Source organism: Chiloscyllium plagiosum, unplaced genomic scaffold (genome assembly GCF_037043375.1).
Source record: "Chiloscyllium plagiosum isolate Xiang-an unplaced genomic scaffold, Cpla_swu_hap1 HiC_scaffold_28, whole genome shotgun sequence".
In the NCBI taxonomy this organism is placed as follows: domain Eukaryota; kingdom Metazoa; phylum Chordata; class Chondrichthyes; order Orectolobiformes; family Hemiscylliidae; genus Chiloscyllium; species Chiloscyllium plagiosum.
In genome coordinates this window covers 24,893,142-24,912,078 of record NW_028270166.1, presented here as the reverse complement: position 1 = coordinate 24,912,078, position 18,937 = coordinate 24,893,142, and the positions used below count along the sequence as shown (strand labels likewise).

The 18,937-nt window shown below is 43.4% G+C and overlaps 1 protein-coding gene across 1 annotated transcript in view; it reads right to left on the bottom strand.

The window, feature by feature from the left end:
• LOC122565046 (unconventional myosin-Vb-like) overlaps positions 1 to 18,937 on the bottom strand; it is a 187,612-nt gene that overhangs the window by 116,946 nt on the left and 51,729 nt on the right. Inside the window, exons 7-9 of the mRNA XM_087975842.1 lie at positions 17,359 to 17,440; positions 14,591 to 14,698; positions 3,099 to 3,211 (exon numbers count right to left, since the gene is read on the bottom strand). Of these exons, the coding sequence (XP_087831968.1) occupies positions 3,099 to 3,211; positions 14,591 to 14,698; positions 17,359 to 17,440 (303 nt within the window). The remainder of the gene's footprint in view (positions 1 to 3,098; positions 3,212 to 14,590; positions 14,699 to 17,358; positions 17,441 to 18,937) is intronic.

The following is an 18,937-nucleotide window of genomic DNA, read 5'->3' as shown; positions in this document are numbered from 1 at the left end:
AGAGACAGACGAGAAAGAAAGAAAGAGAGAGAGACAGACGAGAAAGAAAGAAAGAGAGAGAGACAGACGAGAAAGAAAGAAAGAAAGAAAGAGAGAGAGACAGACGAGAAAGAAAGAAAGAAAGAAAGAGAGAGAGACAGACGAGAAAGAAAGAAAGGAAAGGAAAGAAAGAAAGAAAGAGAGAGACAGACGAGAAAGAAAGAAAGAAAGAAAGAAAGAAAGAGAGAGAGACAGACGAGAAAGAAAGAAAGAAAGAAAGAGAGAGAGACAGACGAGAAAGAAAGAAAGAAAGAAAGAGAGAGAGACAGACAAGAGAAAGAAAGAAGAGAGAGAGACAGACGAGAAAGAAAGAAAGAGAGAGACAGACGAGAAAGAAAGAAAGAAAGAAGAAAGAAAGAAAGAGAAGAGAGAGAGACAGACGAGAGAAAGAAAGAAAGAAAGAAAGAAAGAAGAGAGAGACAGACGAGAAAGAAAGAAAGAAAGAAAGAAAGAAAGAGAGAGAGACAGACGAGAAAGAAAGAAAGAAAGAGAAAGAGAGAGAGACAGACGAGAAAGAAAGAAAGAAAGAGAGAGAGACAGACGAGAAAGAAAGAAAGAGAAGAAGACAGACGAAAAGAAAGAAAGAAAGAAAGGAGAGAGAGACAGACGAGAAAGAAAGAAAGAAAGAAAGAGAGAGAGACAGACGAGAAAGAAAGAAAGAGAGAGAGACAGACGAGAAAGAAAGAAGAAAGAAAGAGAGAGAGACAGACGAGAGAAAGAAAGAAGAGAGAGAGAGACAGACGAGAAGAAAGAAAGAAGAGAGAAAGAGAGAGAAAGAGAGAGAGACAGACGAGAAAGAAAGAAAGAAAAAAAGAAAGAAAGAAAGAAAGAAGAAAGAAGAGAAGAGACAGACGAGAAAGAAAGAAAGAGAAAGAAGAGAGAGACAGACGAGAAGAAAGAAAGAAGAAGAGGAGAGAGAGACGAGAAGAAAGAAAGAGAGAGAGACAGACGAGAAAGAAAGAAAGAGAGAGAGACAGACGAGAAAGAAAGAAAGAAAAGAGAAAGGAGAGAGACAGACAAGAAAGAAGAGAGAAAAGAGAGACAGACGAGAAAGAAAGAAAGAAAGAGAGAGAAGACAGACAAGAAGAAAGAAGAAAAGAGAGAGAGACAGACGAGAAGAAAAGAAAGAAAGAAAGAGAGAGAGAGACAGACGAGAAAGAAAGAAAGAGAGAGAGACAGACGAGAAAGAAAGAAAGAGAGAGAGAAGAGAAGAAGAGAAAGAAAGACCAGAAAGAGAGAAAGAGAAAGACTAGAAGAAAGAAAGAGAGAGAGAAGACGACGAGAAAGAAAGAAAAGAGAGAGAGACAGACGAGAAAGAAAGAAAGAGAAGAGAAGGAGACAGAAAGAAAGAAAGAGAGAGAGACAGACGAGAGAAGAAAGAAAGAAGAGAGAGAGACAGACGAGAAAGAAAGAAAGAGAGAGAAGACAGAGAGAGAAAGAAAAGAAGAGAAGACGAGAAAGAAAGAAAGAAAGAAGACAGACGAGAAAGAAGAAGAAGAGAGAGACAGACGAGAAAGAAAGAGAGAAGAGACAGACGAGAAAGAAAGAAAGAGAGAAAGAGAGACAGACGAGAAAGAAAGAAAGAGAGAGAGACAGACGAGAAAGACAGAGAGACAGAGAGACAACGAGAAAGAAAGAAAGAGAGAGAGACAGACGAGAAAGAAAGAAAGAGAAGAGAGACAGACGAGAAAGAAAGAAAGAGAGAGAGAAGACAGACGAGAAAGAAAGAAAGAGAGAGAGACAGACGAGAAAGAAAGAAAGAAAGAGAGAGACAGACGAGAAAGAAAGAAAGAAAGAGAAGAGACAGACGAGAAAGAAAGAAAGAAAAGAAAGAGAGAGAACAACAGAAAAAAGAAAAAGAAAGAAGAGAGAGACAGACGAGAAAAAGAAAGAAAGAAAGAGAGAGAGACAGACGAGAAAGAAAGAAAGAAAGAAGAGAAAGAAAGAAAAGAAAGAAGAAAGAAAGAAAGACAGAGAGACAAGAGAGACAGAGAGACAGAGAGACAGAGAGACAGAGAGACAGAGAGACAGAGAGACAGAGAGACAGAGAGACAGAGAGACAGAGAGACAGAGAGACAGAGAGACAGAGAGACAGAGAGACAGAGAGACAGAGAGACAGAGAGACAGAGAGACAGAGAGACAGAGAGACAGAGAGACGGAGAGACAGAGAGACGGAGAGACAGAGAGAGAGGAGAGACAGAGAGACAGAGAGACAGAGAGAAAGGGTGAAAGGGTGAAAGGGTGAAAGGGTGAAAGGTGAAAGGGTGAAAGGGTGAAAGGGTGAAAGGGAGAAAGGGAGAAAGGGAGAAAGAGAGAAAGAAGGAGAGGAAGGAGAGAGAGGAAGAGAGGAAGAGAGGAGAGAGGAAGAGAGGAAGAGAGGAAGAGAGGAAGAGGAAGAGAGGAAGAGAGGAAGAGAGGAAGAGAGGAAGAGAGGAAGAGAGGAAGAGAGGAAAGAGGAAGAGGAGAGGAAGAGAGGAAGAGAGGAAGAGAGGAAGAGAGGAAGAGAGGAAGAGAGGAAGAGAGGAAGAGAGAAAGAGAGGAAGAAAGAGAGAAAGAGAGAAAGAGAGAAAGAGAGAAGGAGAGAAAGAGAGAAGGAGAGAAAGAGAGAAAGAGAGAAAGAGAGAAAGGGAGAGAGAGAGAGAGAGAGAGAGAGACTCTCCATCACCACAAATGTAGCCTTAGGTGACACTATAACATTCCAAATCACTCAGCCAAAATCACTTTTTGAAGTGCACCCACTTTTGCTGTTAGAAGTTACTAATGTATTTCCTTAACTAAACTGGTTCTGACATATTGTTACATAGCTCCAGGGCAGGTGGAGCTTGAATAATATCTTCTAGTCCAGAGAGATAAGGATACACTGCCACTCAGCCACAAGACCCTCTGGCAGTTGGTATACTGCAAGATGTTAAAACAAACAACAGATCAATTAACCAGCTTTTTGAATTCGTTATTAAAAAACCTTTATCTTGACATTTTCAAAGTTAACTTCAAATACACAGCAAAAGTTGTGTTGAACCATTTATAAAATTAAGATTGTAAAACAAAAAAAAACTTACGTTAACAAAGCTATTTTCACCATCACGGTCATTTGATTGAAAGTTTATATTTCCCAGATGAAGAATAGAAGCTATAATTTGAAATATTTCCATTTGATGAGATTCACAGATACCTGAAAACATCAATAAACAAACATCAAACTTACTGAAGTTGGAATAAAGTCTGCCATAAGAAAGGCTGACTCAGGAATGCTGAACTTGAACTCAATATGCATTACAGGATAGTTGTCCTGAAGAGTCCTGGAAATACCTCAGACATTCCCAAATGATCTGGTTCGGGAGAGAGAAAGTCATATAGAAATTCACAGCTTTATCATCCTTCAGGATCTTACAGAAAGAGGATAGCAGAAATTGGAGCTGCAGAGAAAAAAGACGACTACTGCGAGGGGAAAAATATCAGAATAATTCTGTGTAAACAATCAAGCAGGAGACTATTAAATCGAGTTACCTTGGAAGAGGAAAGAACATAAGGAATTGGAGAAATTCACCACAGTGAATCCCATCTGAAAAACTTTAAAGATCAAGTAGAATAATTGCCCTAGGATAGTGGCAGTAAGAATTAGGGGGCTGAGGGGGACGGAGGAACCGCTCCTTTAAATGTTTCACGTCTGGCACCTGATAAAATGGTATATTTTGTTGCACTTGTAAACGCCAAGTACATTTTTCTTTATTTTCATGTATCAGTGGCCTGTTAATACATCAGATTGACAGGTGTTAGTTTGTTTGTTACAGTAAAACTCTTGGGGGGGGGGGGGGTGTCAGTCACTGGAAAATTGTCATAAAGAAGTCTCAATAAAGTATTTTAACAAAAAATTGTCAGTTACAAATCGGTATCCACATTGAAATGCAGAATGCAATTTTAATCAAAGACATGGGCAAGATTCCTGTCAAGTTACAAGCAGGAATACAGTAAAAATGCAAATTCCTATGTTAGACATTGTGTCCTATTTTAGTCACATCATAAATCAACCAATAAAATTGGTGTAAACTTGTTTTGGTAACTAAGCCTTCAATTTCCTGGAAATGATTGGATTGCAATCCCTACAGCTCCACATGTTAAACAACATGCTTAATTCTAACAAGTCAATACTATGCGAGAGAGGGAGAGATACAGGTACAAACATTAGATGCCAAGAGAAACAAACTCTGACCAGCCCAGCCTGTTGTGAGCATTTGTTTGAAATCTTATGCTTAAAATCACACAAATCAGTAGAAAGGATCAGACTCCAGGTTTGGAATAAGGCAGTTAAAACATCCCTTCCCCCCCCCCCCCCCCCCCGCAGTGCACTCTCATTGTTTTATGCTCAGAGCCCCATTGTCAGTATAATTTGCATGTTCATTTGACAGAAAATCCTAGCTTTGGGTAGCAAAGAAATAAAAAAAGTGCTGCTATGAACTAGTGACAATACTCTGGTTTTGAGGAGGTATATTTCGTCCTTTTTGTGTTTAAAGACAGGAGGTACTGAGTTATTTGAATCCAGTAAAGTAAACAACTTGAGGGGCTTTGGGGTTTTTTTTGGAAAATGTTAGAACAAGCAAAAAGGGTGGGGTTAGGCGCCCCCAGAGCCACAATTTCTACTTTGTTTTTTCTGGAGCAGTTGCTGGGATCTTGAAGTTAGCTCTAGAAGAGCCAATACATCACTTCCTACTACTTTTCCAGAGTGTTGTCTTGATGGTTTTCCTCCTGGACTGGAGGACTGCCTGTCACACACTGACTTTGCCAATGGTGCATTTATGGAATGTTTTTATATTTGAACAGGGACTGTTTAGTAGTTAAATAATTTAATAGCGTTGATTAAGTTATTCCACTTCCTTTTGCTGTATTGACTATTGTATATTGTATATGAATAAAGTGCATTTTGCTTCAAGTCTGGTAGTTTGATCAATCGATTTGCACCCAGAATGCCACGTCTGGCACATGCCTTTAGTTAGGGTATAGGCTATTTTCATAACATTGAGGGTTTGGTCTGGTCCACAACACTAGGAATAAAACAGTACCTCCAGGTCACCAATAACTAAAATCAGATCAAACAAAATTCTCCCAGATTTAGTCAGATGGTGACAATAAATACCTCTAAAATGGAGATCTTTAGTCAGAAGAAACAAAAAATAAAGAGGCCATTCATTTCTTAGACCCATATCTTGTGAGTTTGAAGCAAATCAGTTCCTGTATTCCATAAAAAGTTTTATGGTTATTTAATAATTCTCTTCAGCCCTGTATTGTCAGAGGGTGTGCCCAACACAAATGATGCTATATCTGGACTTACTGAAACTGCTGGTTTAAAAAAAATACAATTCATTTCATTGTTCTTAGAATAGTGCAGTTTCAATTAAAAGCTGTAACTACTGCAGCAATGTTCAACTTCTGGAAAGCATTCAGAAGCACAGTTCAAACTGGATCCCTGGATCGGAAACTTTATTTGAAAAAAAAAAGGAAATGCTGTGGAGGGCAGAGGAAGTAGAGAGAATCTGTCACAATGTTAATACACTACCTTGGAAAAATTAAGTTATCGTACTGATCAGATTCTTCAATCTGGTGAATGATATTAAGATAATTGCCTCAGACTGAAAACTGTTAAAATGCATTTGAAATAGAATTTCTAGTTCCTTTCAACGATTTCTCTACAAAGCTATAATCATATGAAAATCAATTCAAACCACACACCCAAACATATTTCACATGCATTGATTCAATACCAAGGCTAAAGTAAAGCAGAGGAGAAAGTGAGGTCTGCAGACGCTGGAGATCAAAGCTGAAACTTTATTGCTGGAACAGCACAGCAGGTCAGACAGCATCTAGGGAAAAGGAGATTCGACGTTTCGGGCACATGCCCTTCCTCAGGAATGAGCAGAGAGTGTTCAGCAGGAGAAGATAAAAGGTAGGGAGGAGGGACTTGGAGGAGGGGCGTTGGAAATGTGATAGGTGGAAAGAGGTCAAGGTGAGGGTGATAGGTCGGAGTAGGGTGGAGGCGGAGAGGTCAAGAAGAAGACTGCAGGTCAGGAAGGCGGTGCCGGGCTGGAGGGATTCGGCTGAGACAAGTTGGGGGGAGGGGGGGATGAAGAAACTGGTGAAGTCCAAGTTCATCCCCTGTGGTTGGAGGGTTCCCAGTCGGAAGATAAGACGCTCCTCCTCCGACCGTCGCGTTGTTGTGGTTTGGCGGTGGATGAGTCCAATGACCTGCATATCCTCGGTGGAGTGGGAGGGGGAGTTGAAATGCTGTGCTACAGGGTGATTGGGTTGGTTCGTCCGGGTGGCCCAGAGGTGCTCTCTGAATCGCTCCGCAAGTAGGCGGCCTGTCCCCCCAATATAGAGGAGGCCACACCGGCTGCAGCGGATGCAGTAGATAATGTGGGTGGAGGTGCAGGTGAATCTGTGGAGGATATGGAAGTTTCCTTTGGGGCCTTGGAGAGAAGTGAGGGGGGAGGTGTGGGCGCAAGTGTTGCACCTCCTGCGGTTGCAAGGGAAGGTGCCGGGAGTGGAGGTTGGGTTGGTGGGGGGTATGGATCTGACAAGGGAGTCGCGGAGGGAGTGGTCTCTACGGAAAGCTGATAAAAGAGGGGAGGGAAATATATCCTTGGTGGTGGGGTCCGTTTGGAGGTGGCGGAAGTGACGGCGGATGATGCGTTGTACATGGAGATTGGTGGGGTGGTAGGTGAGGACCAGTGGGGTTCTGTCCTGGTGGCGGTTGGAGGGGCGAGGCTCAAGGGCGGAGGAGCGGGAAGTGGAGGAGATGCGGTGGAGGGCATCGTCGATCACGTCGGGGGGGAAATTGCGGTCCTTGAAGAAGGAGGCCATCTGTGTTGTGCGTATTTTGAACTGGTCCTCCTGGGAGCAGATGCGGCGGAGACGAAGGAATTGGGAGAATGGGATGGCGTTTTTACAGGGGGCGGGGTGGGAGGAGGTGTAGTCCAGGTAGCTGTGGGAGTCGGTCGGTTTGTAGTAGATGTCCGTGTTGATTCGGTCGTCTGAGATAGAAACAGAAAGGTCTAGGAAGGGGAGGGAGGAGTCCGAGACTGTCCAGGTGAATTTGAGGTCGGGGTGGAAGGTGTTAGTGTAGTGGATGAACTGTTCAACCTCCTCGTGGGAGCACGAGGTAGCGCCGATACAGTCATCAATGTAGCGAAGGAAAAGATGGGGGGTGGGGCCAGTGTAGTTGCGGAAGATGGATTGTTCCACATACCCTACGAAGAGGCAGGCATAGCTGGGGCCCATGCGGGTGCCCATGGCTACTCCTTTTGTTTGGAGAAAGTGGGAGGATTGGAAAGAAAAGTTGGCCCCACCCCCCATCTTTTCCTTCGCTACATTGATGACTGTATCGGCGCTACCTCGTGCTCCCACGAGGAGGTTGAACAGTTCATCCACTACACTAACACCTTCCACCCCGACCTCAAATTCACCTGGACAGTCTCGGACTCCTCCCTCCCCTTCCTAGACCTTTCTGTTTCTATCTCAGACGACCGAATCAACACGGACATCTACTACAAACCGACCGACTCCCACAGCTACCTGGACTACACCTCCTCCCACCCCGCCCCCTGTAAAAACGCCATCCCATTCTCCCAATTCCTTCGTCTCCGCCGCATCTGCTCCCAGGAGGACCAGTTCAAAATACGAACACAGATGGCCTCCTTTTTCAAGGACCGCAATTTCCCCCCCGACGTGATCGACGATGCCCTCCACCGCATCTCCTCCACTTCCCGCTCCTCCGCCCTTGAGCCTCGCCCCTCCAACCGCCACCAGGACAGAACCCCACTGGTCCTCACCTACCACCCCACCAATCTCCATGTACAACGCATCATCCGCCGTCACTTCCGCCACCTCCAAACGGACCCCACCACCAAGGATATATTTCCCTCCCCTCCTTTATCAGCTTTCCGTAGAGACCACTCCCTCCGCGACTCCCTTGTCAGATCCATACCCCCCACCAACCCAACCTCCACTCCCGGCACCTTCCCTTGCAACCGCAGGAGGTGCAACACTTGCGCCCACACCTCCCCCCTCACTTCTCTCCAAGGCCCCAAAGGAAACTTCCATATCCGCCACAGATTCACCTGCACCTCCACCCACATTATCTACTGCATCCGCTGCGGCCTCCTCTATATTGGGGAGACAGGCCGCCTACTTGCGGAGCGATTCAGAGAGCACCTCTGGGCCACCCGGACGAACCAACCCAATCACCCTGTAGCACAGCATTTCAACTCCTCCTCCCACTCCACCGAGGATATGCAGGTCATTGGACTCATCCACCGCCAAACCACAACAACGCGACGGTCGGAGGAGGAGCGTCTTATCTTCCGACTGGGAACCCTCCAACCACAGGGGATGAACTTGGACTTCACCAGTTTCTTCATCCCCCCTCCCCCCAACTTGTCTCAGCCGAATCCCTCCAGCCCGGCACCGCCTTCCTGACCTGCAGTCTTCTTCTTGACCTCTCCGCCTCCACCCTACTCCGACCTATCACCCTCACCTTGACCTCTTTCCACCTATCACATTTCCAACGCCCCTCCTCCAAGTCCCTCCTCCCTACCTTTTATCTTCTCCTGCTGAACACTCTCTGCTCATTCCTGAGGAAGGGCATGTGCCCGAAACGTCGAATCTCCTTTTCCCTAGATGCTGTCTGACCTGCTGTGCCGTTCCAGCAATAAAGTTTCAGCTAAAGTAAAGCAGACAACAGTGACCATCATTGCTTAGAATAGAAGATTGATTTCCATGAGTGAAGTGAACAAAATGGCTATTTAATTAAGATGAAATAAGACACTCAATCATCACTGTGGAGGTCATGACAATTTTCTGACCAGAACAAAATAAGAAACTTAAAACCATTCCCTGTTCAGCATTAAGCAGAAACATTAGAACCAAGACTCTGGTGGAATCTAAACCACGATAAACAGTACAAGAGCAGTTAACAGCAAAATCCTGGAATTGCCAGAGGACACATCCACCACACACACTCTGCCCAAAACCAACAAATACATTACAGAAAGCATGAAAGAATATAGAGTCAGAGTTATACAATATGGAAACAGGCCCCTTGGTCCAACTAGCCCATGCTGAACATAATCCAAAACTAAACTCATCCCACCTGCCTGCTCCTGGCCCATATCCCTCAAAAGCCTGTCTATTCACATACTCATCCAAATGTCTTAAAATGTTGTAATTGTGTACATATTTACCACTTTCTCAGGAAGTTCATTGCCACAAACCACCCTTTAAACAATTTACAACTTGTCTTTAAAATCGCTCACCTCTCACCTCAAAAAATTTATCCCAGAGTCTTGATAGCCCCCTTCTGGGGGAAGGCAACATTTAGAATGTTAAGTCTCAACCCTATTAAGTGAGTCTGGAACAATGTTTGGCACAGCAGTAAAGATGGTGCTATTTTGAGTGTAGACTGAAAATGGCCTTCAGTAGAGTGATATGCTCTTGCCAGATGTGGGAGTTTCAAGTGTGTTTATGGATTACTGAGGATTATATCTGGTTGCGAATCCTATTGAATGGGTCAATTGGAGAGACAGTTGGAGACAATGAGGAATTTACAAGAGCTAGGGGGTGTGATGGATGGCAGTTATAGGAAGGGAGAAAAGTCGCAGATACAGTTACGGATGGGTTAACTCCAGGAAAAGGTAAGAGAAACAAGGCAGGTAGTACAGGAGTCTTCCAGGGCTATTCCCATTTCAAACAAGTATGCTGTTTTGGAAAATGTAGCACGAACAGCCAAGTTTCTCATATCAAGACAGGCTCGAATGTAATGAGGGGTACGTCAGGTTCCAAGCGATCCATTGTGTTAGGGGACTCTAGTCAGAGGCACAGACAAATGTTTCTGCAGCCAGTAGCAAAAAACAAAAAAAAAAAATCAATGGTGTGTTGTCTCCCTGGTGCCAGGATCAAGGATGTCTCAGAGAGGGTGCAGAATGTTCAAGGGGTAGGAGACCAAGAGAAAAGGATAAGGTTCTGAAAAGGAGAATGTGGGAGAAAGATCTGCTACCCTGCCCACCTACAGCATGACCACATAACAGAAGCAGGTCTGCAAAACAGATCAAGCCTGCCAACACAGAACACACCCACAATGCCCCAGTCTTGGCCAAACAAGCTAAGAAAGAAACCAGAAATGGCCAAGCTACTCAGAGTAGAGAATTCACTTCCCAAACAGCCTTCACAGTAAGCTCCCAGCCCTGATTAGCACTGCAGTACCAATACTCTAACCGTAGGCTCATTTCCCACCGAAACCGCATAAACAAAGAGGCGGACTGAAGGGCCCCGGAAGACTTCGCTCGCAGGAGGAACACAAAGGACAGACCTGGACACCAGGAGAAGGAACATTTACACATATTCCAGCGGACAGGAAATAGTGAAGAATCATCTAGAAGACATTCTCACCTGCTCAGAGATGGCTGGAATCTTCTGTGTCAATTACAAATGAATTGTTGCTGCCAGACACTGGATTAATTTCCACTCGTTTTAATCATTCTACAATTTTCACCATTGTACTGTAACTGCTTTTCAATTATCACCTTTTTGTTGTACCTCTATAAAACCTACTGGCACCTTCCGCTCAGGGAAAGAATCCTGGCCATCTGTGCAGAGAATCAGTTCCGTGTAAGCCTGGTCAATTTCTCTTCCGCAATGTTGTTTGTTTAATAAATCGCTTGTCAATTTCACTACGATCCTCGTTTGTGGCTCGGATTCATTGGGCTGAATTTCTGACAGTTTGGTGTTAGTCAGCAGGCCCTTTCCATCAACAGGTTGAAGCGAACCTGACTTTTCAATTGGTGCGCAATTCAGACCTGGCAGCTAGCTCTACAACAGGTTGGACGTCTGGTAGTGGTGCTGGAGTAGCCAAAATTCTGATCCATGGTAGCAGCATTTCGGCCCTGAGCTGTTTTCACTGTGAGTGAGACAGGGAGGCGAACTCCCAAATTATACTCAAAATTGTACCCATTTAGGCAGACACATGATCCAACTTGAGCCGGAGAGCAGCCACGTGCTTGATCCAGCCAGGGGAAAGATGGACCAGCAGGGTTTCCCAGCAAGACAAGCAGAAACCGCCCATTAAATTCTCGCTTAAAAGATTTAAGATTGGGGAAATTGACAGGGGCACCAGCTGCTGGTCTGTCTGTGTCTTGTGATTTGTTCTGCACACTGGTTTTCAAGTGTTCAACTTGCAGTTTGTAAGTGTTTGCCTATGGTCTGTCATTGCATGTCTGAGTAGTTTTACAAGCATTCTCTGGTTCACACAGAAAGCCACATTCACAGTCTGCAAGCTCGGCTCAGGAGCCGTTTCACAGTACGGGAGCATGAAAGTCCACTCTCTGCCGGGAGGTACCACCCACGGGCACGTTGCTGCCCCAGCCATGTGGGGACAACGGTCTACGGTCGCCAATCCTGGACAAGATGACGCTTAGGAGGCATAGTAAATAAGTTACCTTCGAGACAAAAGGTAGGAGATCCTCTTGTAACACCCCGGCAAACACAGTGCTCAAGGAAACGGGACAGCCACTATGTCCCCAGCCTTCACTGGGGACCTGTACACCTGGTCCCACAGAAACTGGACATATGGGAGGTCCTTTAAAACTTTAAAAGATCGACAATTGTGCCATGGCCATTGCGGGAGGGAATGGGGACCCCTCCCGGGACATTGCTAACATGCTGCAGTGTATGGGAAAATTCAGGGAAGTTGTGAAGTGGCACCAACCCCCTAAAGCGAATGAAAGATCACTGCCAGACCCCCTAGAACAGTTCACACCCCCCACAACCCCCCCAGTTGCGGTCCTGCCTCCTTATGCCCTGCAGTACCCCAAACAGCCCCTACCACCTCCGGAATCAGACCTGCTGCTAGATGAGGTGGCTGCATTAGATTACTTAGTGTGGAAACAGGCCCTTTGGCCCAACAAGTCCACACCAACCCGCCAAAGCGTAACCCACCCAGACCCATTCCCCTACATTTACCCCTTCACCTAACACTAACAGCAATTTAGCACAGCCTATTCACCTAAACTGCACATTTTTGGATTGTGGGAGGAAACCGGAGCACCCAGGAGGAAACCCACGCAGACACGGGGAGAATGTGCAAACTCCACACAGTCGCCTGAGATGGGAATTGAACCCGGATCTCTGGTGCTGTGAGGAAACAGTGCTAACCACTGTGCCGCCCATCTAGTGGCCACCCAGCCCCAGGAGGGCTTACAGCAGGATGCAGCGGCCACAGAGTGGCCCAATTTAACACCGCCACCAGTAACTCAGGGTTACCTGCAGCACAGCTGCCACTGCTGCCCAAAACCAACATGGCACAGACCATCAACTCCTCCGCATCATGATCGGCTCCACTCTGACTGATAAGCCCTGGACCCATGTGGAGGTCCGGACCATGCTCAGGATGCCCCAGACGCCTCAAGGCCAATACCATTCTATAGTTGGCTACTGCAAATTCCGGCTATCTATAAGTTGCCTGCCCCAAGACATACAGACTCTGCTGCAACTTGCATGTGGATCCCACTGGGGAACTATTCATTCTGCCATAAAACTCCCTACCCGACCCTGGGACTCCATTTCAGACTGGGATCACTGGCTGGACAATATTGTAAAAGAGGCCATAAAAACCAGTGCAAGGCAGCACGTGGATTTTGGTGCTGTAACCCAGTGTCTGCAAAGAGCAGATAAATCCCTACCGGACTTCATAGCCCATTTTAAAGAAGTCTGGGATTGTTCAGCAGGCATATTATTAGAAAACCAACAACTTGCAGCACAAACCCTTATAAACTGCATGTTGCTGGCCCATGCCCAAAATATAAATCTCTCAACTTGACTTAGCAAACAGCACAATGGGGGGGCAGGTTAACAAATAACCTGGACAGAAATAAGTTGCTTCCCACTCCCAGCCAGAAAGGGCCATTCCCTCCGATTGCCCAACCGGACCACTGGACGGACAGCAACAGGCCACTGTAACAGCCCAGGGGATGCTCGAGCAGGCACTGCTGCAACTGCAGGAGAATGAGACATTGGGCTAGAAGTATAGGTCAGGAGTTAGGCAGGGCCATCCAGATGCAACTCCCCGCCCCGCGCGCATATCAGACCACAAGTGGGTTTTCTTTTCCAGCCAGTAACTAAAACCTTTAAGCATCATTTGTAGATGATTCTGGCAAGTTCAATCCAATAATACAACTAAGAATAAGAGGAAGTTAATTATGAATTTTCTTCTTTCATCCCACACTCTCATCCAAATTAGGCAGGGGTGGACAAAGATAAATGCATTAAGAGGCAGTGGGTAACCACACTGCAGGCCACCAATGCAACATTTTGAAATCAAAAGTTAAGTTTTAGTAAAGGAGACACTTTATGCCGTGACATCAAAGTTGAGTAATAAATAATGAAAAACAAAGAAAATAAGCATCAAGTATTCTAGTTTAGACAATCCTTGTTCCCTACCAACTCTGGAAAGATAAACAGCTCTAGAGTCCATTGCTTTCCAATATCTTAAAATCTGTGCAAATCTCACCAGTACTTATTTTATTGAAGTGGCTGGGGACTGCGTGTTGTAAGATTCTGATTCCTAACAGTTTGTCAACAGTTTATATTAACTTAAGGTCATAGCTCACTGTCAAAAGCCAAATACCATATCCTCAACTCAAATAACTCATTCATACAGGTGGTTCTGATTAACTCAAGTCATGCAGGAAGCATTCAATCCAGCATACTTAACACTAACTCTTCATTTATCAAAAGTCAGTGGCGAAATGAAAATTAAAAGCAATTCATGTGGCAGCAAAATACAGTGGATATTTGGGAATCTGAAATGAAAATAAAAGTGGAGAAACTCAGCAGGTCTGGCAGCACCTGTACAGATGTTGACTCCAGTAGGACTTCAGAATGAAGATCATTCATTGTACTTTTTAAAAAATACTTTGCACGGAAAGATTGCATTTCATTTGGACAGTCCATCAATACAGTTTTTCTCATTTGTACAGAATTAATTATGTGCATAGACATAATTAATGTCATAATTAACCAGATATTTCACATTGGCACATTGATGCATCAACGTAAAAACCTGACACTGATACTTGAGTGAATTTAGACCAAGTTCAAAGTAGGAAGCACAAACTCTTCTCCAGTAATCCACCAAATGTGAAGTGGATCAAGGAAGGATTCACCTGAATAGATTCAATTTGCAAAGGTTAGAAGTGAGAAAAATGTACATGTCCTGTTGGGTTACACCCTTCAACAACAGCAGCAGCTGTAATTATCTTCAGATACTTCACAAAGAAACTTCAAATCTTTTTCATATCAAGATTAGAAGTTGAAAACTCTCTAAAATAGAATTGAGAAATATGTTCATTCAACACAATCATTGAAAATGCAGATGACTGCTCAGGACTATGCATGATTAGCAAGTTCATAAGAGAAAACATTCGAGAATAAAACTAAATCAAAAATATTAACCCAAGAGTAAATCTACATGTAAATTCTGCTGCATTTGATATTAGGATATACATACCCAATGTGGAGAAAGCATTTTGAGTTCTTTTAAGATCTGCAACATCATCTCTTTCATAAATATAAATATTATCTCCTTGATTCAGATAGAAGTAATCCTCGGCACAACCTGGAAGGAAATAATTCATTCAAATTTTATGGAGAACGTGAAAACTGCTGGAGATCAGAGTCAAAACAAAGTATGGCACTGGAAAAGTATAGCCAGTTAGGCAGCAGGAGTGTCAATGTTTCAAGCATAAGCACTTCATCAAGAAGGTTGATGAGCTTATGCCAGAAATATAGACTCTCCTGTTCCTCAGATGCTGCCTGACTGGCTGTGCTTTTCCAGTGTCACATTTTGATTCAAATTTATGGACCAAGTAATGGGACTGTATCACGTGAAATTAAACATTTCATTCTCTCTGGTTTTAATGTAAAGCAGTGCCTCCAGTGACAATGATTCACCAGATGGCAAACACCCTTTCACCCAGATCTGATCCCCACAAGCCTGTCACCCAATACCATCAGTTCAAGTAGAACATAAAGACTATAAGAACTAGGAGCAGGAGTAGGCCACCTGGCTCTTTCAGCCCACTCTGCCATTCAATAAGATCATAGCTAATCTTTTCATAGTCTCAACTCCACTTACCCATACTCTCACCATAACCCTTAATTCCTTTTCTGTTCAAAAAAAGTCTCTTAGCTTTAAAAGTCATTTAATGAAGCAGCCTCAACTACTTCACTGGGCAGGGAATTTCACAGATTCACAAACCTTTGTGAAGAAGTTCCTCCTCAATTCAGTACTAAATCCGCTCTCCCAATTGAGGCAGTGCCCTCTTGTCCTAGTTTCACCTGCCAGTGGAAACATCCTCCCTGCTTCTATCTTATCTATTCCCTTCATAATTCTATGTTTCTACAAGATCCCCCCCTCATTCTAAATTCCAATAAATATAATCCCAGTATACTCAGTCTCTCCTCAGAAATCAACCCCAGGATCAACCTAGTGTATCTTCTCTGTACCCCCTCTAGTGCTAATATATCCTCTCAAATAAGGAGACAAAAACTGCAGACATTACTGTAGATGTGGCTTTACCAGGTCCCTATCCAGCTGCAACATAGCCTCCCTGCTTTTAAACTCAGTCCCTTTAGCAATGAAAGGCAAATTCCACTTACCTTCCTAATTACTGGTGTGAGACCAACCTTCTATGATTCATGCACAAGGACATCCAGATGCCTCTGCATAGCAGCATGCTGCAACTTTTTAAACCATTCAAGTAATAGTCCTTTTTACTCTTATTCCCATAAAAATGGATGATTTCACATTTATTAAACATTGTATTCCATCTGCCAGACCTTTGCCCACTCACTTAAACTATGGTCCTCTGGAAAGTTGCACAGTCCTCTGTACACTTTGCTCTACACTTCGTGTCATCTGCAAACTTTGACACTACACATGGTCCCCAACTTTAAATCATCTATATAAATTGTGAATAATTGCAGTCCCAAAACTGATCCAAGGCACACCACTAGTCACTGATCGCCAATCAGAAAAGCACTCATTTATTCCCACTGTTTTTGTCCTATTAGTTAACCAATCCCCTATCCATGCTAATACATTACCCATAACACCATGCATCTTTATCTTATGCAGTCTTTTGTGCAACATTTTGTCAAATGCCTTTTGGAAATCTAGATACACCACATCTACTGTGTCCCATTGTCCACCATGCTTAATGCCTACATAAAATTCCAATAGATTAGTTAAGTATAACTAATATAACTAAGGTAATAAATAAGAAACTGAAGTGTTCAGAATTTGATACCCCACTGGAATAAAAATTCTTAGCTTGTAAGGAATCAAGTGTTGTGGTGATAACCATGCTCTTTAAAATGTATTTTTTCTCTGCCAAGTGTTTTGAATGCGAAATTTCTATTATTGGTCAGTTATTTGTGAAGTACTTGAATACAATCCAAAAACTATCCTGCTTAATGGATACAGCTTACATCTCAATGACATTTTTACTGTTTTGAGAGAGCAATCCAACTGTGTTTCTGGAACTCAATGCCAATTTCTAGGAAGAGGGTTGGGTCATAAGTTGCTACAGCCACTTAATTCAGTTGATTGGAGGGCTAACAAGCCAATCCTAATCCACAGGAACCTCTTATCGGCATTCAAAATTATGAATATTGGATTATCTGGCAAGAACGCAAGGTCCCATTGCTTAGTTAAACCATGCTATCCAACACTTGATTATCCGGAATTTGATTAACCAAATGAAATACTCCTCGCCCATGTCCTTCGGATAGTCGAGGTTCCTCTAATGCCAACGGCTCAGGTTCAATTCCCATTTTGCTGAGGTAGACATAAGACCTACCGCCCTCGCCCTGCCCCCAAGAAAATGGCAAATCGCCAGTCAGAAGCAGACAAGGAAAGAGCAGGTTGAAGCATTGGCAGGTAAGGAAGCTAGGACCTTCCTTTGAGCAGAGCACAATTGAAAGACATTGAAAGGACCAATGGGAGTCACAAGTGAGATTAACGTTGACAGAACAACGTTGACAACTTAACACAAAACATAGCAATGAGTGACTTCACCAATGACTGTGTTCCACATTGCATTTGTAAACAAATGGTGTAGAAAATATCTAATTTTTTTCAGTGTCTTAAGGTGATTAACTTTTTTTCAAGTGTCATTAAAGTAGGGGGAATAAATTACAGCCAATTGTCTGTAGTGATTTTGGAAAGATCAATTATGTAGTTAGATTATGCATTAATTTGTTGCCTGCACTTACCAAGATCCAATTGAGGAAATTCTCCCATTTGAGCTGAGGCACAGAGCTGATAGAATATATGATAGTTCCTTTCCCGAGCAGCCTGCAAAGTGATAATTAAAACAGATATAACTCTCAAACTAAAAATCGGGATAAGTAGCATGCTCTAAACTATTGAAAACTCAGGAGACTAGCACAACTAGACTAGAGACCAGTCTTTGGACTGGAGAACAGGCTGGAGAGGACAGTGGGACAGAGGCAAACGTAGACCAACAAGACAAGGGGCTGTGGGCTACTATTCACAGATAATAGATTAAAAAAAAAGGTCCCAGCAGAAAAAGGTGGCCAACAAATTAGTCACATTTTTCAATGTCAGATTCAACTTCAGTCAAATCAGGAAAACAAACAAAAAGGGACAAAACTGCTTTCTTGCAATTGACTGCATACAATACTTGTAATGACATAAATAACACTCCATGTGCTTTACTGGTGAGGAAATAAACTGCAATCTTGCGGAGAAAAGTACTTGGAGAAAGTGAAGAGAAAAGTCCTACACCACACAGAAATGAGCAATTAGTTTGTAAACAAAATTTAATGAGTTCCATTGCTCACTTGCAGAATAGAAGACTTTCAATCTTGGAAAGTCAAATAGAAAAAGAATCTTTGCAAATTACCTTTTCTCTGGTGTGTTACTTATTATGAATAAACCACTTCCCAGGTTAATGTTCCATACTCATATGGAAGGTTACTAGAAAAAAGGCTTGGTACCTGCATGTATAAGTTTATTACTAGGATACTTGGAAGGCACTTTATGCTAACCATTATGTTCTGTCTTACTGCAGAAATATTTACTTATTCAATTATTACTTTTTGATGGCATGTGAACTAAGTTACAGAATATCTGTAAAATTCAGTTGTTTCGGGCCAACAAATAACTTTCACATGCTGGGTGATGACCATCTCCAACAAGAGCGTCTAACCATCAACCCCGATATTCAATGGCATCCCCATCACCAAATCTGCCACTAACATCCTGGGAACTCCTAACAATCAGAATTGAAATTGGATTAGCCATCAACATACAATGGCTACTAGATTGTCAGCAGCTTGCAATCTTGCAGGTTACTCACCTCCTGACTCCCCAAACTCCATTACAAGTCACATCAGGAGGGTAATGGAATACTCCCCACTTGCCAGGTGGTGTGATAAAAGTTCATTGAATTCTTCAGGACCATGTGTGCAACATCTCATTGGAATGTTACTTGGAGCTAATAAGCACCACATGTATGACTATCAATTCCTAACTCAGGGATACAATGAGGATTTAGGCTGAACAGAGGACTGTTCAGGACATCCTAAAGTATCTGCATGTTTAAGTTTAAAGTCATCCAGACAGTGTCATGCAGACACTAATTATCTGCATGTTTAAAGTTAAAGTCATCAAGATCCTAACAAGTACTATTAAAACCGTATACCAACTAATTTTCAAGCCTGTTGCTTGTGGAAAACTTAATTACTACAATAAGAGTACAGCAAAACTCTGGAGGATTTTTGTATAGAGTCAGATGTACAGCACAGAAACAGACCCTTTGGTCCAACT